The 23,947-nt window shown below is 39.6% G+C and overlaps 1 protein-coding gene across 1 annotated transcript in view; it reads right to left on the reverse strand.

The window, feature by feature from the left end:
• Positions 1 to 3,546, reverse strand: part of CFAP300 (cilia and flagella associated protein 300) — a 39,092-nt gene extending 35,546 nt beyond the window's left edge. The window contains exons 1-2 of the mRNA XM_049890432.1: positions 3,357 to 3,546; positions 3,042 to 3,123 (exon numbers count right to left, since the gene is read on the reverse strand). Coding sequence (XP_049746389.1) covers positions 3,042 to 3,123; positions 3,357 to 3,466 — 192 coding nt within the window. The 5' untranslated portion in view covers positions 3,467 to 3,546. The remainder of the gene's footprint in view (positions 1 to 3,041; positions 3,124 to 3,356) is intronic.
• Between the last annotated feature and the right edge of the window lie 20,401 nt (positions 3,547 to 23,947).

A 23,947-nucleotide genomic window follows, 5' to 3' on the forward strand; every position in this document is an offset into this window, starting at 1 on the left:
AGACTTAATGGTCTGACTCAGACTGGAGGAACCTTAGAAGACTTGGCCCCTGGATGCTGTTAACCCAGAGCTAAAACTATTTCTGAAGCCTACTCTTCAGACAAAGATTAGACTGGATTATAAAACATAAAATCATTCTCCTGAAGAGTGTGCTTCTTAGTTCAGATACAGGAGACCAAATGTGCAGCTCATTTCTGAAGACAGGATGAGAAAGCAGGAAGAGACAGGAGTCGGTTGGATGGACACGGGAAACCCAGGGTAATAAGGGGGAAGTGTGCTGTCACCTTACGGGGATTGCAACTAACGTCACATAACAATATGCGTACCAATTTTTTGTATAAGAAATTAACTTGAGCTATAAACTTTCACCTAAAGCATAATTAAAAAACAAACAAACAAAAGGTTGGCAGTTCGAATCCACCAGTTGTTCCCTGGAAACCCTACGGAGCAGTTCTACCCTGCCCTATGGGGTAGCTATGAGTCGGAATTGACTTGATGGCAACAGATTTGATTTGGTTTTGGTTTATCTGCCAAGAACTGTAACCATCTGCAAAGAGGTAAACAGAGGCCTAGGAAGGTTTAGTAACTTGCCTAATGTTGTATAGCTTGTAAGCTGCAGAGTTGGAATCTGAACCTAGGACAAATCAGGGGAGGATTCAGGTTTTGCAGGGCCTTGAGCTTATACAACTTTAGGGGGCCTTTGTAAGAATACAAAAATCTTATTTTTGAAAAATTTCAAAAACACATGAGCATATATGCTAGGGCAGTCTCTAAGAGGAACGTGAAAAGGGCTTCTGCAAGTGAGGAGCTCACGCTAGTGAGGGGCCCTGAAGTTTTATTAGCTTCACAGTAAATCCTGTTCCGGTTTATGCTGTTAGCCACAATGCTTTATTTCCTTCTAGTTACCTGAGTAAATACAATGATTGTATAAGCACATTTCTTTGAATTAAAAAACGAGAATAAGATTGTTCATTTGACAGTCAAAAAAACAGTTATAAATAAACACAAAGAACTTGAAAATTAGAAAGCAATTCCCGGTATTAAAGAAATCTGGTGTGCTTTATGAACGAGCCTTGAGTCTGTTTAAGAACTTCGTCTCTCTTGAACAATCAAAATTAATTCTACACCTTCCACCATGAATTTCTTCCTGACCATGAATTTTTTTCTGACACTAATGCTCGTTTGTTGGGTAATCTTTTTTCTTGTGGCTAGAACACCTTGTAAATCCTGATTACAGCAATGTATTGTATAGCATTATTTATATATTTTTAGTTTCCCAAACTGTACATGCCTTGCAAAATTGGTCTCTTCATTTCTTAATACCCTAGCATGGACACAGTTAAGTATTCAACAAATATTTATTGCATAAATGACTCATATTAAACAACTGTACAGTATACTAAGATCCAGTGAATTAAAATTCTAATCTTTCTTAAAAAAATTATTATTGAGAGCTAGCACTGGTATAAATGAAAAATATTAAAAAGTAGCATTATAACAGTATTATACAACCTAAAAAACCTAAACCTCTTGCCTTCAAGTCAATTCTAACTCATAGTTGCCCTATAAGACAGAGTAAAACTGCCCTATAAGTTTCCAAAGTTGTAAATCTCTATGGAAGCAGACTGCCACATCTTTCTGCCATGGTGCAGCTGGTGGGTTCTAACACAGGTGGGTTCAAACCGTTGACCTTTCAGTTAGCAGTGGAAAACTTAACCGCTGTACCACCAAAGCTCATATTATATAATCTAAAACAAAACAAAACAAAACTTTGCCATCTAGTCAATTCCACCTCATAGCAACCCTATAGGACCGAGGGGTGCTATGAGTTGGAACCGACCCGACAGCAACAGGTTATAGGGTTTCCAAGGAGCAGCTAGTAGGCTCAAACTGCTGACCTTTTGGGTAGCAGTCGAACACTTAATCATTGCGCCACCGGGGCCTGGAAACCCTATGGGGCAGCTATACTCTGTCCTACAGGGTGGCTATAAGTTGGAATTGACTTGAGACCAAAGGGTTTTATACAATCTGAGGGGAAGGGAAAGAGATATTTAACCCGCTTACCATCATAGTAAATATTAATTAGGTTAAGAAAAATCTGACAATCCTATCTAATGTTCTGCCTTCTCTGTTCCCTCTTATTGTCTTCACTGCACTTACATGAACTGATTTAATTAACTTATTGACAGTCTTGCCCACAGGCCTGTAAGATCCTTGAAAGCAAGGTCCTTGTCTGTCTTGTTCATCCTTGTATTCCCAGCACTTGGCAGAATGCCTAGCACATAGAAGGCCCTCAGGAAGTGTTTGTGAATGACTGAATAAACTATGCCAACTATAAATTAAAGTCAGTGCCTCAAGGACATGAATGGGGAAGAAGGAAGACAATTTCACAGACTATAACAATATTTTCTATGTGATTGGAGAAAAAAAAAAGGAAATGAATGGTGGGACTTAAAATAATGTGACTGAATTTTAACACACAAAACTTATACCTCCAAATGAATTTTTCCTCTTTCGATGTAGTCACCTCTAGAAGCTATAATGACTTAGTCCAACAACTCTCCAATTGCTTAAAAGATATTTTTGGACTTCCCTATTTGAACTGCTGTTAGCGCCTGAGGCTCAATTCCCAAAGTGTGGACTTGATTTTGAGAAATAACCAAAATTAATTTGGAGTTAGCCTGGTAAATGAAGCCGGTGATAAAGCTAGGTAATAGTGTTTTAAAAATGAAGTGTGTCTATTAAAAAGAGGGAGACTGATTTTCGAGTATAAGCCTAGAATTGGAAGGTTCTCCACCGCAGAAGAATGAAGGTAGGGAAAGAATGTGCTAAGGGAAAAACGAATTTACGGTGATGGGAAATGTAGAAATTTCTTAAAAAAAAAAAAAATCACTTGCGTATTTTATTATTCCCAAACTCCAAGAGAAATGGTTCCTAAGACAGTGTGTGTTCACAAGAATCTATGCAAAGTGGGGAAATGTTAGATATCAGCAGAGACCCAAGAACTTTCCGACCCAAGAACTTTCCAACCCCATACCAACCATAACGAAATCATCCTTCCGATAGGCCTGAAAGGTCTGGTCAAATCCGAATGCCTGCGCCTTTATTCTACCCAGCATGGACCTGGGGCAGAGGAGGAAAGAAAAGTCAGCGGGGGCCGGCGCCCTCTCAGAGCACACATTCCCCACGGAATCCGCCCTCACCCCCCATTACAGGAGCTTCAGGATTTCAATCTCGAGGGGATTTCAATCTCCAGGCCCCAGCGGCCGAGGGGCCGCCTCGACGCCCGGCCCGCGCCCGGCCTCGCGCCTCCACAGCCGTGAAGGCCAAGGCGCTCTTCTCTCCTCGCCGCTCACCACTGGCGGAGCCGGCTGGTGGTCTCCTGGGAGGTGAGGGACGGGAAGGTTTTCTGAGGTAGAAATCTGAAGTAATAGCCTCCCAAATCCCCCGGCTCCCCGGCCGCCATCGTGGCCTTGGCTCCGCGGAAGCCCAGGCCGTTTCCAGGGAGACACGGCCGCCGTCGGCCCCGCCTGCGCTCCGAGGGAGGGGGCGGGGTAGGAGTGGAGGTGGGGCGGGGCAGGGGCGGGGCTAAGTGTGTGCTGGGTCCAGAGGTCCCCGCCCCTCCGCAGGGTCGCGGGCTGGGCTTCTGCTTTCCAAGGAGAAGCGCTACAGCCGTCCATCCTCGGTTTAGCCAGGTATGGAAACTCGGGCTTTTGGTCTGAGAAAAATTGCCAGTCAATACTCGTTGAAATTAATTATTAATAATAATTACTCAGCATAGGCTAATTACCTAGACTCAAAGCACTGTAATCTTACTTAGATCTAAATTTTATGACTCAAATGTTTCTGAAGAAACGAGTTATTCTGAATTAATTAGGTTTATCGATTTTGGAAGATAAATGTTTATGTGACTACTTTGGAAACAATTTCTTCGACAACCCGGTTCTTTAAAAAAATTATGGTAAAATATATATATATAGCAGAACTGACATTTATTCATTTTTAAGTATACAATTCAGTAACATTAATTACATTCATCATGTTATGCAGCCATCACCACCTTTTCCAAAAGGTTTCATCACTCTAAACAGAAACTCGGTACCCCTTATAAGCATTAACTCCCTAGCCTACCCTCCACCAGCTCCTGGTAACCAACCACTAATAAACTTTTGCCTCTATGCATTTGACTATTCTATTCTGTTCTATTTTAGTCTGTGATCCTTGAGTTTCAATTTTTAAGGATTCTATGGACAAAATACTGAACAAGCGAAGAAGCATCAAAAGAAGACAGAAGAAATATACAGAGTCATTGTATCAAAAATGATTGGTCAATGTTCAACCATTTCAGGAAGTAGCTAGCATATGATCAAGAACCCATGGTACTGAAGAAATAAGTCCAAGCTGCACTGAAGGCATTGGCGAAAAGCAAGTCTTCAGGAATTGCCTGAATACCAATTGAGATGTTTCAAAAAAGGCATGCAGCGCTGGAGGTGCTCACTCGTCTATTCCAAGAAACTTAGAAGATAGCTACGTGACCAACCGACTGGAAGAGATCCATATTTATTTGTGCCCATTCCGAAGAAAGGTGATACGGAAGAATACGGAAATTATCAAACAATATCATTAATATCACACACAATAAAATTTTGCTGAAAAAAAACTCAAAAACCATTGTAGCAGTACATTAACTGAGAACTGCCAGAAATTCAAGCCGGACTTAGAAGAGGATGTGAAATGAAGGATATTATTACTGATTTCAGATGGATCTTGCCTGAAAGCAGAGAATACCAGAAAGGTGTTTACCTGTGTTTTATTGACTATACAAAGGCATTCAGCTGTGGGAGTCATAACAAATTATGGATAACATTATGAAGAATGGGAATTCCAGAACATGTAATTGTTTTCATACAGAGCTGTACGTATATCAGGAGGCAGTCATTCAAACAGAACAAGGAAATATGGCATGGTTTAAAATCAGGAAAGGTGTGTGTCAGGGTTGTATCTTTTCACCATACTTATTCAGTTTGTATGCTGAGCAAATAATGAGAGAAGCTGGACTATATGAAGAAGAATGTGGCATCAGGACTGAAGGAAGACTCATTAACAACCTGTGATATGCAGACAACACAATCTTGCTTGCCAAAAGTGAAGAAGTCTTGAAGCATTTACTGCGAAGATCAAAGACTTCATTATGGATTACACCTCAACATTAAGAAGACAAAAATCCTCACAACTGGACCAATGAGCAACATCGTGATAAATGGAGAAAATATTGAAATCATCAAGGTTTTCATTTTACTTGGATCCACGATCAACACTTATGGAAGCAACAGTCAAGAAATCAAACGACGTATTGCATCGGGCAAATCTGCTGCAAAAGATCTCTTTAAAGTGTTGAAAAGCGAAGATGTCACCTTTAGGACTAAAGTGTGCCTGATCCAAGCCATGATGTTTTCAATTGCCTCATATGCATGCGAAAGCTGAACAATGAATAAGGAAGACCAAAGAAGAATTGATGCCTTTGAATTGTGGTGCTGGTTGTGAATATTGAATATACCATGAACTGCCAGGAGAACAAACAAATCTGTCTTGAAAGAAGCACAGCTAGAATGTTCTTTAGAAGCAAGAATGATGAGACTTTGTCTCATGTACTTTGGACATGTTATCAGAAGGGACCAGTCTCTGGAGAAGGACATCATGCTTGGTATAGTAGAGGGTCAGCAAAAAAGAGGAAGACCCTCAATGAGATGGATTGACGCAGTGGCTACAGCAGTGGGCTCAAACATATCAACAATTGTGAGGATGGTGCAGAATTGGGCAGTATTTTGTTCTGTTGTACATAGGGTCGCTATAAGTCGAAATCGACTCGCTGGCACCTAACAACAACGGTCTCAGCATCCCAATGCAAAGTGCAGAAGGATGGCTATGAAGCTAAGAGCCAATAGCTTAATACCTGGCACATAGACCATACCGCGGACTTAACTGTTCTGTGTAATTTACATTTACTTACTGTTTAAGCTAGCTTTAGAGAGTTTTGTTTACTTGTAGCCGAAAGCGTCCTGAAAAACCTGTGACAAGGTACTGTTTTTATCTGATAATTTAGAATTCACATATATTTGACCTAAAGTAAGTTATGATAAAAAATGGCAAAGATGGAAGAATTCTAATGTTAACTTGTCTTACACCAAATCACCAAAACAACACTTATTTTCTTTCTGGAGTTCTACTTGGTGTAAATTTTCTGTGATTCTAATGATTTGAAAAAGATTTACAGAACATATTTAGAAGTCAAGGACCATACTAGGTAAACTCTAGGGATTTTGTTTTTCCTGATAAACGATTAAAACGTTTTGACTTTGTTAGAGGAGTGAAATAGTGACTGTGACCACAACCAGTTGAAACTTGAAAAACATTGTTCATCAGTAAGTTGTTTTGTCTAGATCAGTGGCTATTCAAAATCAGTCCATGATAAAATTTGCACTTCATCTGTGGCCAAGTAAGAAAAATAAGTGGGATGTACTTTTTAAAAAAAAAATCAAATCTATTTATGTTAAGAGCCTACCTTATTTTTAATGTAGGCTTTGTTTATAATTAAAATTTCCTTTAAAAAAATTCTGGTGAAAACATACACAATAAAACATATACCCATTCAGCAATTTCTACATTGCAGATTAATGCTATTGGTTACCTTCATATTGTATCAGCATTCTCATTGTCTCTACTCGTATTGTTTCAATACCATTAACTTTTACTCTCTGTGCCCGTTAAAGTTCTCATCTGTGTTTTGGAGTTACTGTTGTTTATTTGATCTCATACAGATAATTCTTTAAAAGAATATAATGCTAAAGGCTGACATTTATTAATTGAGCTAAACTGTTGTTTCGTTTAAATATGAATTCATGAGATGGTTTTGGTTCAAGGTTTAAAGATTATTTCGGGACAGTATAGTCTGGGCTTTGCCCAGTCTCAATGGATCCAAAAAGTCTGATTTCCGTAAGAGTTTGATGTTCTGTTCCACGTTTTTCCTCCTTTCTATCGAGATCTATCTATTGGGTCCTTGATCAAAATGTCCAGTAATGGTAGCTGGGCACCAGCTGTTTCTTCTGGTCTCAAGGCAAGGGAAGGCAGTTCTACCTGCAGATTATTCCCTTCTCCATTTCTGGGGTGTCCTTCTTGCACTGCTCCATGTTAGCAGAGACAAATTGTTGTATCGTGGGTGGCCACACACAAGCTTTGGAGACCCCAGGTACTACTCATCGAACTGGGAGGTAGAACAGAAGCTCCAAAAACATTAGGCCCATTGAGTGGATAGACCCGCAAAGCCATAACCTTAAATCTTCGAACAAAGAAATCTAATCCCAGGAGATGTTTAGTTGTAGCTAAATATATCAACAAGGGCAGCCTTTTTATTTTGGCTGCTGCTGCTGTTGTAAAATTATAAATAAAACTGTATTTGTTATTTTGCCCTATTTTTTTTTTTTTCTGGTGCACAGCTTAGTTATATAAAAAAATCCTTTTATAATTATTCTTACTTGGCAAAAAATTTGCAACCCTATGTGTATAGGTTTATAACAGCACAACCTTCTACTCAAAATGTGGTTCATGGACCAGCAGCGTAAACCTCACCTGAGAGCTTGTAGAAATACAGAATTTGCTGCCCGCCTGCCCCCTGCACAGAACTGCTGAATCAGAATCTGCATTTTAACAAGATTCTTTACATTGTTTGCATACATGTAATAAAGTGAGAAGCTCTGGTCTCAACAGTATCCATCCACTGTACACACCAGCCCTCCCCACTATCTCATCTGCTCTTCTTTCAAGACATTTTACTCCTCCATCCACCCAGTTGCTCAATTCAGAAGCCTGGGAATTATCTTGGTCTCACCTTGTTCCACTCCCCCCTTGTCAAATTCATCACTGTTGTGTGCTGTCTTGTTGATTTTGTCTCATAGCAACCCCATGTGACAGAGTAGAACTGCCCCATAGGATTTTCCTGGCTGTAATCTTTATGGGAGAAGATCCACAGATCTTTCTCCTGGAGAGCCACTGTCTGGGTTCAAACCACCAACCTTTCTTTTACCATCTGAGCGCTTAACTGTTGCGCCACCAGGGCTAAACCTTATAATCTCCTAAAGGCATATAAAATCTGTCTACTTCTCTCTATGTTACATTGTTGCCACTTTCATCCAAGCTGCCACCATCTTTTTTCCTGGATGACCTTTTGACGTTAAGTAAAACTTCCTAAGCAGGTGTCCCGGCTTTCACTCTTGCCCTCCTGATATCCATCTGTACAGAGCAGCCAGTTTGAGCTTTAACAGATAATAAATCAGATTAAGATACCACCCTATGGAGAATCCTTCAGTGACTTTCCACTGCACTTAAAGTAAAATCCAAAATTCTTATGACCTATGTTGCCCTCCTTTCCAGCCTCATTTCTTACTGCTTTTACCTGCCTCTCCACTCAATTCTCACTGGTCTGGAAAGAGCCAAGCTTTTTTCTTGCTCATTGCCTTGGCAAAGGGCACGTCCTCTGCCTTGAATACCTCCCCCTCCCAACTCTTAGCCCAACTTGCTACCCATCCTTCAGGTTTCAGATTACAAGTCACTTCCCTAGAAAAACTTCACTGACTGCTCAATCAATATGAGTTTTTCTGGTTATTCTCTCATAACACTGTACTTGTCCCTCACAACACTTTGAACAATTTATATCAATTGTGTGTTTATATATTTAATGTTTGTCTCCCTCACTAGCTAGTAAAATGCAAGAAGTCAGAGATTGATTATTTTGTTCAACGTTGTGTTCTTAGTGGCTAAGGATTCCTAACAATTTATTGAGTAAATAAATCAGTGATCTCATTTTATTGATGTAAATGTATGGAAAATACACATGATTTGACTAAGTTAGCCAGTTGTATTTTTATTGTAAGTATTAAGTTTATTGGTTGGCAGTTCAAATCTACCAGTTCTATGGAAGCCCTATGGGGCAGTTCTTCTCTGTCCTATAGGGTCGGTATGAGTAGCAACCGATTCAGCAGCCCTTAACAACAACAACAACATTAAGTTTATCCACCACATACACACTTGCTGCCTGAATGTATTTAATTTAAAACAATTTGAGCCCTTAAGTATGAAGAAGCCTAATTTAAAGATAATATTTTATAAGTTTAATTTGTAGGTAGTGTCATACTGTGTGATTAAAACAAATCTGAGAGTCCAGCAGATCTGCTTTTCACTCTTGACTCTGTCACTTACTGCTACTAATTGTGTGAATTGGGATAAGTATGTTACACAACAACAACATCTTCTCTAAGGCTCAGTTTTCTCAACTGAGTTGTTGTAAGAATTAATTGAGAAAATGTATGTAAGTGCTTAATACAGTGCCTAGGCCATGGCATGTGCTGAATAAATAAGCATTATGATTTGGTTATTATTAGCTTTGGCTCCGCTTAGTATAGCAGCAGGCTGTGGTTCATACCATGTTATCTGCTGGCAGTTAAACAGCCTTGTGGGAAAGAAAGGGTTAAACTCAGCTGTGTTTTATTTCTGGAAGATGTCTGGTAGGTGGTTTGGGTGGTGGTGGGGGTTGGGTGGTGGTGGGAGGTAGAGTTATGGCCCCAGGAAGATAAAAACATGTAGGGGCTGGAATGTATCTCTCTGTTCTGTGACAGGACTCCTGCCTTTGACATTAATTTAAAGCTTTTTAGGGCTGTCAAGGAAAGCAATTTCTTTGTCTTCCTAATGACTGGGTACAACTCCTGTTAGTCTGTTTGGTTTCTATAAAAATACTTTTTATTGCAAAAGCCTGCGTTTTGTTTACACTTGTTTAAAGAAAGTTTATGAAATGTTCTAAAGCAAGGTACCCCAATTTCCTGCCCAAATCAATCTGCCACACCTCCGGCACTGCCGGTAGCGTGGGGTTCAGTTTTAACTGTTGTTGCCTATGATGGAGGAAAGTGCCGAAGAGGCATCAGCAAAGTGATGCAAAGAAACAAAGCTCTGTGTGTGTGTGTGTTGGGGGGGGGTTCTTGATTATTATTTACATGTTTTTCATCATGGATAAATTTATTGAGAAACCTACACTTAATCTAAGAACTGACTATTAATATAAGAACTATTTTGTATTAAGACGGAATTCTGGCCAAAGGTCCTGCATATTAACTGTGATCTGCACTTCACAACACAGACATAGCCTCACATCTTTATCTGCTTTTCCTCATCTTCTAAGATGCCATGGTTCACTGTGTTGTTTCTCATTTGAAAATATGAACAACTTTGTAAGGCTCGGTCAGTGACCATTGCTTGGTGCCACTTCTCAGGCAAGCAGGTACAGCCACTCTTTCAGGCCACAAGAGAGCCTTTTTCATTTGTATGTTGCAATGTCAGAGAGCTACCCAAAGTCTCCTAACCAGGTGAGTCCCTTTGAAGATTCCAGGTGACAAAAAGAATTTTTTTTTTAAGTTTTTATTGTTTTTCAGAAAAGGATGGTAAAAGAATAATTTCTTTTATAAGGATCAGCACAAAAGTGGCTCCTATGAAGCAGAGGTTAAAGATGTCCCCCAAATCTAACTTTTCCAAATTGCTGTGCCACTCCATCATCTCTAACATCAACTACTCCTCCCCTCAGTACTCTCCCTCCCATCTTTGAGTTCTGTAATTTGCTGCACTGTCTCATGGAACTCACAAGTCATATCAAGGAAATTGCTCACACAGTTGTGGAGGCTGGCAAGTCCCAAATCCATGGGTCAGGCATAGGCTTTTCCCAACCCAGGTAGCTGCAGGGGCTGACGAACCCAAACTGGCAGGTCAGACCACAGGCTGCTGGTTCACAAGGCTGTAGAAGCTGGCTGTTATGGATTGAATTGTGTCCCCCCAAAATATCCATCAACTTGGGTAGGTCATGATTCCCAGTATTGTATGATTGTCTACTATTTTGTCATTTCACTATGTGTTGTAAATCCTATCACTCTGGTGTAATGAGATGGATTAATGGCAGCTATATTGATGAGATCTACAAGATTAGATAGTGTCTTAAGCCAATCTCTTTTGAAATATAAAAGAGAGAAGTAAGCAGAGAGACATGGGGACCTCATACCACCAAAAAGAAGCACCAAGAGCACAGCGCATCCTTTGGACCCAGGGTTCCTGTGCAGAGAACTACTAGTCCACGGGAAAGTTGATGAGAAGGACCTTCCTCCAGAGCCAATAGACAGAGAAACCCTTCCACTGGAGCTGACGCCCTGAATTTGAACTTCTAGTCTAGTAGACTGTGAGAAAATAAATTTGTCTTTGTTAAAGCCATCCACTTGTGGTATTTCTGTTATAGCTGCGCTAGATGACTAAGACACTGGCAAATCAGGTCAGATGATAGGCCGCTGGCCCATAAGGCTGCAGAAGCTGGGGAATCCCAAAATCTCCAGGTCAGATGGCAGGCTACTGGCCCAAGTTCCGGGAACCAGAGGTCAGATGATCATAGCCCAGACACGGAATCCAAAGAGAGAGAGAGGGAGCCCCTCCAGAGCGACCTACATATATATACAGTGGATGCAGGTCACACCCCAGGGAACAAGAAACTTGAGTAAGAGTGAGACTTCTGTGTGCTGTGACTCACTGTGCACCCCACACTAATCCTGCCTCATTAACATATAATGTCATTGCCGTGGAGTCGACTCTGGCTCATAGCGACCCTATAGGACAGAGGAGAACTGCCCCATAAGGTTTCCAGGGAGCAGCTGGTGGATTCAAATTGTCAACCCTTTGGTTAGCAGCTGAGCTCTTAACTACTACACCACCAGGTTTCCCATTAACATATAGAGGTTACGATTTATGACACATAAAATGGAGGCTACTTGGATAATTATATCAGATCACAAAATAGAAGACAAGCATATAGTACTGGGAATCATGGCCTAACCAAGTTGACATATAACCCCAACCATCACAGGTTCCATATACCTTATTTACATAGTCCCACTCAGTCACTGTGTGTAAGTCACAAAGACCATGTCTAGAAGGGCCATATTAAGTAAATCATTGCACCACAGATGGACTATTGTTGATGCTTTCAGGGATTGTTAAAATTTGTAAAAAACAGCTCCTCTGAAGGCACAATGATTTTGCTGAGCAAGTTCATCATGTTTTTTAGACACACACTTTAATAGTTATCAATGCAGATGATTGGATGAAGGTCCTAGAGATGTGCAAATGTGTACAATTGTCTTTTATGGATATAAGATCACACTATTTTTATGTCCATGTATTTCTTAGCTTTGTAGCTCACTGAGAATGTTTGAAAATGATTTGGTTTGAATAAGATTGAAAAGGCATACTGGAGCTGGACAAGTGGCATTTTTTTTTTTTTTTCCTCACTTGCTGCTCCCCCCCGCCCCAATCATGCACATAGAGGGAAATCTACAGACTCCCAGGTGTCTCCAGGTTCCTATGTTCCAAATGAATAAGCATACCTTCTCTCATTCAGCCAGTCAACTGAGAGAGTGTGTTGTGAGGATTAGTGAGTTAATACATGTAATGGGCTTGGTCCAGTGTCCAGCACATAGTAAACACTCAAGTGTTGCCATCGTTATTATTTATTGGGTGCCAAGGGGGGCATTACATGTTCAAAGGTAAATTCATTACAGAGCAGCCTTCTAAAATTTACAATAGAGAAGGCAAGACAGGTCATGTACCCTGCAGCCAGAGTGATTATTTATAAAACAGTCTAATCAGAGCCTTTGGTACTGAGACCCTTGAATCCTTACCAGGCCAGCAGTGGTCTGGCCTCTGCCTATGTCTTCAGCCATGTCTTACATCACTCTCTTTTTGCTCCCTTTACTCTAGTTATATTGCGTCCCTTCATTTCCTAGAATGTAAACTCCATGAGAAAAAGAATTTTCTTTTCTTTTGTTTAGTGATAGAGCCCAAGCCCCTAGGATGATTGATGCTGGTACATAGGAGGGGCTCAATATATATTTATCAAATAAACGTCAACTTTAGCACGTGCTGCACTTTCTTACTTGAACACACCCTACTCCTTATCCCCACTCCCTTTCTTCACTAAGTTGTTATTGTTAGCTGCTGTCAAGTCCATTCTGACTCATGGCCACCCCACTATGCAGTGTAGAGCTGCTCCATAGGGTTTTCAAGAAGTAGATTGCCAGACCTGTCTTCTGAGGTACCTCTGGGTGGGTTCAAACCTCCGTGCTTTTGTCTACTAGGCAAGTGCTTAACTATTTGCTCTCTACTTAATCTTTTGGTCTGAATTTAAAATAACACCTTTTTTAGGGAGTCGTTCCCTGAAAATTATTGGAATTAAATTCCCATCCTATGTGCTTTTCTACAGCTATGAACTCTCTAAAATCCAATTATTTATCTGAAGTATGGAAAGGATCATATCTGTTTTGTTCATATTATATCTCCAAGTCCTAGTTCACTGCCTGGATCATTTTAAGTGCTTAATTTATCCAAGTGAAAAATAGCTGTAATGGAAGTTAGGAAAGATAAGTGCCAGAAGAAGGATAAGAGTAAAAATACTTGAAATTTAGAGGAGAAAAACATTATTTACCATGACAAGAATCAGAAAATGTTTAATGGAGGATGTAGTATTTGTGCTGGGTTTGAAGAAAGGTAGGATTAGGAGGTGGCAAGCAACGTCATCTTAGACAAAGTGAGTGGCCTGGGCAAATGCATAAGTGTGGTGTAGTAGATGCGGTGGCTTGCTGCCCAGAGCCACCTTTGAAACTGAGACACTCATTCCCTGAGCTGCTGGAACTGTGGTTTGCTGATGTCTCACAACTGAATCCCTCTCCCGGAACTGCCTGTGACCAAAGGGGAGTCCCTCCCCAAGTTTACACCCGCTCCCTGACACAGCCCATATGCAATGACTAGACAATGCGGCCCTCTTATTTAAATATGGGACATCTTCTCCCAGCTTTAGAGCTTCCCCTAAGATTGACTGGACTTTCTTTTGTTACAGCTTCACAGTTGAACATATACCTCTGTCCAGTCTTACTTTCTTCATTCCTTTACTGGAAAGCATGCCTCAAAAAATGTCTCGTATACAAATCTGTCTTAAAGTCTGTTTCTCATGGAACTTAAGCTACAACAAGAAGACACCCTGAGACTTGTGTAAAGGACCAGTTGGTCTACAGAAAAACAAACCTGTTGCTTTCGAGTTGATTCTGACCCATGGCGACCCCACATGTTACAGGGTAGAACTGTACCATAGAATTTTCTTAGCTGTGATCTTTACAGAAGCAGGTCGCCAGGCCTTTCTTCTGTGATGCCACTAGGTGGGTTCAAATCACCAAAGTTTAAGTTAGCAGTTGAGTGTAAGTCATTTTTTCCTTCATGGGATTCATATACATTTTTTAAAGCAGTAGAATCTCTTCAGTGTAAATTCTTATCTGGAATCATCAACAAGTGCATCAGGTAAAAGGGGAGTTCCTCTGTTTGAAGTGAAGGTAAAAGCTACAGCCCTTGCCTGTTTGCCTCCCTCGCCCCAAGTTGTTCACTTCTTCATAGTAAGCTGAGGCCGGTTAGCCCAAAAAAGCCTTCAGGCACCAAACTCAAATGTGTATGCACCCAATTGTTTTAAAGATATCCCATATAAACAAAATTTTTAGCCACTTAGAGCCTTCTGTTTTACATACCTAGAAACTGCACCCAACATCTGGTAGCTGTAGATAAGATACAATCCTGTAGGTATAGGGACCTGAATGTGTTTCTCCATTTGGAGCTGTTTGACCCAGAGACTGTCCACCTTGCTGCAGGAGTTCCTTGCCTAAGGGATGTGTAAGTTCCAGCTTCTCTTCTGCTCCTCCCTGGAGTTTTTCGTGCCCTCTTCCCCTCTGGGGGTTCCCTGTGCTACTTGCCTCTGGAGGACCTCCTGCTGTGGGGGACCACACCCTCCATGCAGCTGTCAGTGCATCTGCCCCAATAAACAGCTTGTTGAGCAATGCTATCTAGTGGTCATATCTCTATCCTTGATTAGCCCTGAATTCCCTCAAACTCACTACAACCTCTTTCTGAAACTCCAGACTTGTACCTCCAAGTGTCTGCTTGACAAGCACCCAAATTCAACAGGGCCAAAACAGGCCACTTCTCAGTCCTGCTTTTTTTTTTCTTTTTACCCCTTCAAAATTTTTTTTTTTTTTTTTTTTTAGTCTTTTTCGTCCTTAGTAAAACAGTACCTCAATCTCGTTTGTTATCTGAGCCAAAATATAAGAATTATCCTAGCTTCCCTTCTTTCTCTTATCCTCCACAGCAGCTAATCATACCCCTAAGTATATCCTACCCCTCGACATATTCCAACTCTACTCCCAAACATTTTCCAAACCTGTCCATTTCTCTTCATCTCTCCCACTCCAATACAAGCCTCCATTATTTCCCACTTGGACTATAAATAGCCTCCTAACTGATCTCTGATTCCACTTTTGCTTCGTTATAATCCATTCTCCTCCTAGCAGCTGCATGATCTTGTCACTCCTCCATTTAAAACTCTTCAGTGATGGATAGTGGCGATTATTGCACAATGTGATGAACATGATTAACGTCACTGAACTGTATATGTGAAAAATGTGGAAATAGCAAATGTTTTGTTACATATATATTTACCACAGTAATAGTAATTAAAAAAACCTCCCAGTGAATCATAGAGCTAAATGTAAAAAAAAAATGATTTGAATAGACCACCAAAGATGATAAACAGAAGGCAAATATGCATATGAAAAATGCTCAATATCATTAGTCATTAGAGAGATGCTAATTACAACCACAATGAGGTCTTGTCACTGCTCTGCTTAAAACCTTCCAGTGGAAATTAGAACTAAATGTACAAAGAAAAAAGAAAGAAAAGAAAAAAAAAAGGGGGCAAAGAATGATTTGAATAGATACTTCACCAAAGATGATAGACCGATGGCAAATAAGCACATGAAAACTGCTCAACATCATTAGTCATTAGGGAAATACCAATTAAAACCAAAATGAGATCTTGCCGCTCCCCTGCTTAAGACAAGTCCAAGCTTTCATCATTTCTCACCTGAACTATAAATAGTCTCCGAACTGATCTTTCTGCTTCCGCTTTCGCTTCATTATAATCCATTCTCCTTATAACAGCTGCATTATCTTGTTAAAAGAGCTTGTCACTCCTCCGTTTAAATTCCTTTGATGGGTCATAGACCTGCATTGTTAAATGCAGAGGAAGTCAGTGGAGAAAGAGTAGCCTTTTCAACAAATGGTGCCGAAACAACTGCCTATCCACATGCGACAGGGAAAAAAAATTTTTTTGAATCATATTTTGCACCATGTACAGAAACTAACTATAAATGGGTCATAGATCTAAATGTAAAACCTAAAATGATGAAACTTCTGAAAGAGAACATGGAAGAAAATCTTTGGTATCTTGAGTTAGGCAACAATTTCTTAGATAGCACGCAGGGAGCGTGAACCATAAAAGAAAAAAAAGTTGACAAATTGGATTTCATCAAAATGAAAAACTTGTACTCTTCAAAAGACATCTAACAAATGCTTATAACTGAATATTCATAACAGCATTATTCATAATAGTTCCAAACTGGAAACAACACAAACGTCCATCCCTTGGTGAGTGGATAAATGAATTGTGGTACGTTTGTACAATAGACTACTACTCAGCAAAGGTACATGTAGTCAGTAGTTTGGATGAATCTCCATGCTTAAGTTAAAGACCGGTTACCAGTTGCCCTCAAGTCAGCTCTGACTCTTGATGACCCCATGTGTGTCAGAGTAGAACCCTGCTCCATAGGGTTTTCAGTGGCTGTTTTTTTGGAAGTACATCACCAGGCTTGTCTTCTGAGGCATTCCTGGGCAGACCTGAACCTCCAATCTTTTGGTTAGGAGCGAAATGTGTCAACTGTTTGCACCACCCAGGGACTCCAAGTGAAACAAGCCAGACACAAAAAAACTACTTACTGCATACTGGACCAGCTTCATGGGTATGTGACTGTGCAGTTGCACGAGACCTCAAACCCAGAAGGACCCTATGCTTGCTTTAATCCTCTGCTCTTGCTGTTTTGAAATTCTTAATTTTTTAGCAAGTGTCCCCACATTTTTATTGCAGTAGACTTTGTAAATTGTGTAGCTCGTCCTGACTGTATAATTCTGTTGAGAGTACATTCTAGAAAATAAAAATTATAGTGACAGTAGATCAATGTTTGTTAGAGGCCAGATTTGGGGAAGGGAATTGACTGCTAAGAGTCGGGAAGAAACTTTCTGTAGTGAAGGAAAAATGTTTGGCGTCACGATTGTGGTGTTGATTACACAACTGTATAAACTTATTAAAATTAACCAAGTTGTAGACTTAAAATTGGGGAATTTTATTGTATATAAGTTATATAACTTAATAAACCCAATACGTGTGTGTGTATATATATATATATTACACTTTATATAAAATAACCTCTAATCGCATTTCTTTCCATTTGGAATAGAATTCCAAACTACTCTCTCCTCTGTTCGGGGATCCAGGCCTTCATAACCTCTACGACCTTGTCTTCCTCACTCACAATACTTAGTCTTCTTGGGCTTCTTGCCCCTTAAGTGAGCTGAGCTTGTTTTTGCCTTAGGCCTTCGAACTAGCTATTGCATATGTCTGGAATGCTCTTACCTCAATCTTTCCCTGGCAGGTTCTTTCTTGTTCTGTCAAGAGCATTCTCTGTAGACCCCTACAAACTATCATATAACTTCTCCTTCAACCCAGTTGCCCATTCCACATGCCCCTTGAATCTTGAATGAAGATCACTTATCAGGTGATTTTTTCAGATTCTACCACAACGCCTGGTAGGTAGAAGAGATGCCCTAAATTGGGATAATTTCAAAACAGAGTTGGTGGCCAGGGTCTGGGTTGTATATTCCCCATCCAAGTGCAAGGTTGAGCTTCTCTCTACTTGTTGCTGTTAGGTGCTTTCGAGTCAATTTTCAATTCAGAGCGACCCCATCTAACAGAGTAGAATTGCCCCACAGGGTTTTCTAGGCTGTAATCTTTTTTCAAATCTTTACAGCAGCAGATCACCAGGTTTTTCTCCGTTAGAGCTGCTGGGTGGATTTGAAACGCTAACCTTTTGGTTAGCAGCTGGATGCCTAACCATTGTGCCACCAGGGCTGCTCTCTATACTTTCCTAGTTGCAAACCTGTAGAGAGATTTCATCAGACACTCTACTTCCCCAGTGCTCTTTTTTGTGTTACAATTACTGAGACATCAGTTTAATGAGTATCCCCGGTCGTTACCTGTTCTTACTTACTTTGATCCCCAACTTAGACACATTCCCCAGAGCTTAGGTCTATAGGAAGCATCACTACTCTTCTGGTCCGGAGAAAGCAATTAACAGAGACACATTTTAGACTGTTCGAAATGAATTTTTAAGATGATGTTCATACACACTCTAGACCTAAACAAAAAACCAAACCCATTGCCATTGAGTCAATTCTGACTCAGCTCTTTGGCCAGTAGTACCTGGAGAATTTATAGGCTGCTGAAGTGTTTTGATAGGTGCCAAGATAATGACTGTGATGATAGTATAATAATAAAATAATAGCTAATGTTTTTGAGCACTTACTGTTTTATCGGGCACTGTTCTAAACTTTTTCCGTGGATTATCATTTAATCCTCTCAAAAACACTGTTATGGATTACTAATCGTACAAAACATTCACTCACCGGGCAATGAGGGAGATACTGTTCATCTCTCCTATCTGCATTACCTTTCCGTAGAACAACAACAACGATTAGAGATTGGGTCTTTTGTCTTTGCAGAATTACCAACTTTCTGATGTTCTCACTGCAATTACTCTCTTCCATGGTGTCTTAGTTATCTAGTGCTGCTGTAAGAGAAATACCACAAGTGGAAATTTATTTTCTCACAAATTAGGAGGCTAGAATTCCGAATTCAGGGCACCAGTGTTAGGGGAAGGCTTTCTGTCTCTGTCAGCTCTGGAGGAAGGTCCTTGTCTCCTTTCAGCTTCTGCTCGGTTCCTTGGCAGCCTTTCCGTCCATTTGTGTTTGCTTTCTTTGTGCCTCATCTGCTCTTTTTATAGCTCACAGTTGATTGGTTTAAGGCATACCTTACAGTGACATGGTCTCATTAACTTAACAAAGAAAGTCCTTTTCCCAAATGAGATTACATCCACGGGTATAGGATTTGGGATTTATAACACAAGTATTTGGGGATACGATTGATTCAGTCTTTAAAACATGCTCACTGTCCCATCTTCCACCACTTCTTGCTTCGCCTGGCCAGCTAGTACCCTGCCCTCTACTTCACATTCTCATAGCTAACTGGTTTTGTCAATTTGAGATGAGAAATTTAGTACAGAATTGAAAGACATTAGATTGCTTTGACCCCAAGGTCAGTCCAAGTACTTAGTGCGTTTGGAAGAGGGCTTGGGGATTGAAATAGAGGTCCTGTGAATATGTATTCATCTCAAGAATAGCCTGAGACATTAAAATTTCCCATTGGGTTAACCATGGAAGTACTGATCCGCTCTACCTTGGAGAGGATTGTGTCTGTTTTTACTGAGGACCTTTAAACTCGACTGATCTGCCCATGCTTCACACCCTGGCCAGTTTATATAAGTAAAACTATAAATCACCGACCAACCCAGACCTCTCCTTGTGATCCATGGATCAGTTATCTTCTGTTTCCCCAGTTTTTGCATTCCTCCTGGTTCATTACACTGGTTGTAACATATGTTTCTAGACCATTTAATTTGGGGTTCACTTTGGCTTCTCGAAGCTTAGTTCTCTGTTCTTTTGATTTTTTGGCATTTCTTGTGGTCTGTGAGCAATCCATTACTGCATCTTTGTGGGGAGAGAAGGATTCAGGAAACTGGAAAGTTAACTGGCTTTGAGGAGGGAGATGACTTGACTTTTGGCTTTATTAAGTTGAAGATGAATTTTTGAATGCCTCGACTCCTTTGAGGCCTACCCTATACACTAGTCTCACCAAAGAAGATTTCTGCGGCAAACATTCAGCATTTAAAAATTTATATTCCTGAACTGCTTTGCTTTATCCAGTTGCAGCTTTCCCTTCTTGATTGTGTTTGTTGATAATTTTCAGCTATTTTCTACTTTGTTCTGTAGCTATACCTTCTATGACTTTATCCAAGTTATTGAAAAAATATTGAATGAGATAGCACCAGGTACAAAGCCCTGTGGCACAATACTGAACACCTTTCATTAGGTGAACAGATCTGTGGGTATATGTGACTGTACTCTCTTACGGCCCATGTTTATCTATTTTGCCTACAAGAACATTATGAGATGCTTTTCCAGTTTATTTTCTGAAAATAAGAAACCAAGTCGAAAGTAATTCCCTCCTTTTTTTTTACTTTAGTAGTTTTCAGGCTATCTTCTTTGGAAAGTTGAGTTTTTTTGGAAGTGCCTCTGAGGAATGGAGGAAAGACAGACTGGCTTTTCCTTTCCTATTCCAAGAGCAGCTCTACTCTTACCAGTTTTATAAGTTCAAGTGTTGGTGACATTCCACTTGCAAACAGAACTCGTTGGCTTTAAAATTTTTGAAAACCTTTTTCAAGGTAATGACCACTACTAAAAATAGAGATTAAACACCCCTTATGCTACCAATTCCTTCTGTGTCTGAATCAGCCCAGCAGTCATTACAGTCCCATTATCTGTCTATAGTTCACAGTCTAGACATGTGCCCAGGCTTTTGTGAGCAACTCGTGACACTATCGTAGTTAAAATATGGTTCCAAAGGAAAATTCGTTCTGAATTGCATAATAGTTAAGAGTGTGGGTTCTTTTTTCTTTTTTAATAATTTATTTTATTTTTGCTGTTATTGTTGAGAATATATACAGCAGAATATACATCAATTCAACAATTTCTACATGTAAAATTAGTGACATTGATTACATTCTTTGAGTTGTGTGTGCAACCTTTTCCATCGTCCTTTCCTGAGATGTTCCTCTCCCATTAACATAAACTCACTGCCCTCTAAGGTTCCTATCTAATCTTTTGAGCTGCTGTTGTGCATCTGATCCCATAAAGATAGTTCTTAAGAAAGTACAATGCTCAAAGCAGACATTCTTTACTAGATAAGCTAAACTATTATTTGGTTTTAAGAAGACTTCGGGGAATATTTGTGGTTTAAGGTTTAAAGATTATGTCAGGGCAATAGTTTCAGGGGTTAAGAGTGTGAGTTATTGGGTCATATTGGCTGGTTTATAATTCTAGCTTGTCTAAACTTCTAGCTGTATAGCTTTGGGCAAGTTTCTTAACCTTCCTGTGCTTTAATGTTCTGTAAAATAGAGAAACCAGTTCTACCTACATTTTAGGATTTTGAGAGCATGAAATGAGATGATCATGTACTGTGTCTAGTAGAGTATATGGTAATTGCTCAGTCAATCATGGTTATTGTTATCACTGTGACTTGTTTAAAAGCGGCCCATGACTGCACACTAGCAGGTCATAACCTAGTGTTTACTTCTGAAAAATTATCTAACCTGTTGCTGCTGAGTAGACTGCGACCGACTCATGATGACTCCCTGTGTGTCAGTATAGAACTGAGCTCCATACGGTTTCCAATGGCTAATATTTCAGAAATAGATTACCAGGCCTTTCTTCTGAGGCACCTTCTGGGTGGACTGGAACCTCCAACCTTACTTTTTCTTTTTTTATTTATTATGCTTTAGGTGAAAGTTTATAGCTCAGCCAACCTTTCAGTTAGCAACTGGGAGCACTAACCATTGGCACCATGCAGAGACTCTGAAAAATTATTTAGAGTGTCTTAATTTATTAGGGCTTTATAAAGTGGGTATTTCAATAAAACCTGAAGATTTAGCGGGAGCTTTTTTTGCCTTTCCTTTTATGAGGCACTTAGCTCTATTGTTGGGCCGTATATGTTAAATCAACTGTTAAATGATTTTTTATTTGTCTGCTTTAATCAAATAAAAGGGATATCAAAATATTTCATTAATAGAATTTTTTAAATTTTACCTTAAAATTAAATGTATTCTGGAAATTGTGGGACATAAAAATGATTATTCTTTTTGAAAGTGAGAAATTCTCAAAATAGTATACCTGAACAGAAACATTTAAAATTATTTAGCAAGAGTATGGACATAGTATGTAGGTTGTAATATTGCTGTGAAGGAGCCCTGATATTGCAACAGTTAAATGCTTGCTGCTAACTGAAAGGTTGATGGTTCAAACCCACCAGCTGCCTCTCTAGAGAAAGACCTAGAGATCTGCTCCTGTATAGATTGCAGCCTAGAAAATCCTATGGGGCAGTTCTACTGCCACATGGGGTTGCTATGAATAAAAATTGACTCAATGGCACCTAAAAACAGTATTGTTATAGAGCTTATATTTCTGACTCATAACAATAAAAAATAGGAGACAGATCAGCTTTGAAGGTTTACCTACAATTCTGCCTTCAAATGCCTGAAACACAGTGCTTGAATGTCCTACTGCTTAAAATAATGCTTTTTTGTTGTTGTTTTTAGTTTTTATTTTCTTTAAAATGTCTAAAGTGCTTGTGTTTTATTTGGTGTTTATTTGGGTACCTAGCAAAGAGGATTTGAAGCACTTACTGATGAAAATCAAAGATCAAAGACTACAGCCTTCAGTATGGATTATACCTTAACATAAAGAAAACAAAAATCCTCACAACAAGACCAATAAGCAAAATCATGATAAACGGAGAAAAGAGTGAAGTTGTCAAGTATTTCATTTTATTTGGATCCACAATCAGTGCCTTTGGAAGCAGCAGTCAAGAAGTCAAACGAAGTATTATTGCATTAGGCAAATCTGCAAAAGATCTCTTTAAAGTGTTGAAAAGCAAAGACTGGGCAGTGTTTTGTTCTATTGTAGGAATGAAACACTGCTATGAGTAAGAATCAACTGAATGGCACCTAAAAACAACAACGTGCTGAAAGAAGGAGCCCTGGTGATGCAGTGGTTAAAGTGCTCGGCTGCTCTGTGGGAGAAAGATATAGCGGTCTGCTTCCATAAAGATTCGTAGCCTTGGAAACTCTAGGGTGGCTCTACTCTATCCTATAGGGTCACTCTGAGTCATAAGTGACTCGATGGCAGTGGGTTAGACTGAAAGACGAAGTTATAAAAGCTATTTAAAAGTTTCATGAACTATTTAAGAATGTCTGACAGACTGTGTCAACAAAAGGCCTGAATCCTGTAGGATAAATACTCTGGTAGATGTTTCCTGGAGGAAACTATCTTTTGTTTTCATCTGATTTATAAAATTGACTCAAAAAATGATTAAAATGCTCATCTTATCAATGAAATCCCATGTCACCGCTAGCTTGTTTGTCATGGAAATAAACCGGAAAGTGATACGATGGCTTGTGGAAGAGGCTGATTTCATTCTTCCCAGTTTAAATGGATACTTTCTGGCTCATGATTCATCTGGATCTCCGATCCTCTTGGCTTCCTTGTCATGAACACCTTCCAAGTCTTGTAATGTTCTAATAGCATCTCTGGGTCTTTGATATTCTTGTCTTCCCAAATGCTTTGACAAAAAGCCATTAGAAAACTTACTTTAGGCAGTGCATACATTTGGAAAACAGTCTAAATAAACACAATGGAATATTTTGCATTAGGGTAGATCAACTAGAAAATCCTGGAAATAGATACCTGCTTGCTAAACCTGTGGCTTTAATAGCTCTTAAAAAAAAAAAAAAATCCCATTTATTCTTCGTTTTTTCTCAAGCCAAGAAGCCAGCCCTACTTCTTTATGTTGATAAAATAGATTTTGTGATAGCTTTTATTCTAATCCTTAGCTTTTAAAAATGTTTTTTAAAAAACAATCTTGAGCTATTTGAGCATTATTGCTGGTAATTTGTATGCAAAATAAAGTATTACATATACAGAGATGGCACATCAATAGGAATGTGACCCTTATGCTTACCATATCAGAATTTGAGACATGAACTTCACTGTGTGA

This window comes from Elephas maximus, chromosome 7, assembly GCF_024166365.1.
Source record: "Elephas maximus indicus isolate mEleMax1 chromosome 7, mEleMax1 primary haplotype, whole genome shotgun sequence".
Lineage (NCBI taxonomy): Eukaryota > Metazoa > Chordata > Mammalia > Proboscidea > Elephantidae > Elephas > Elephas maximus.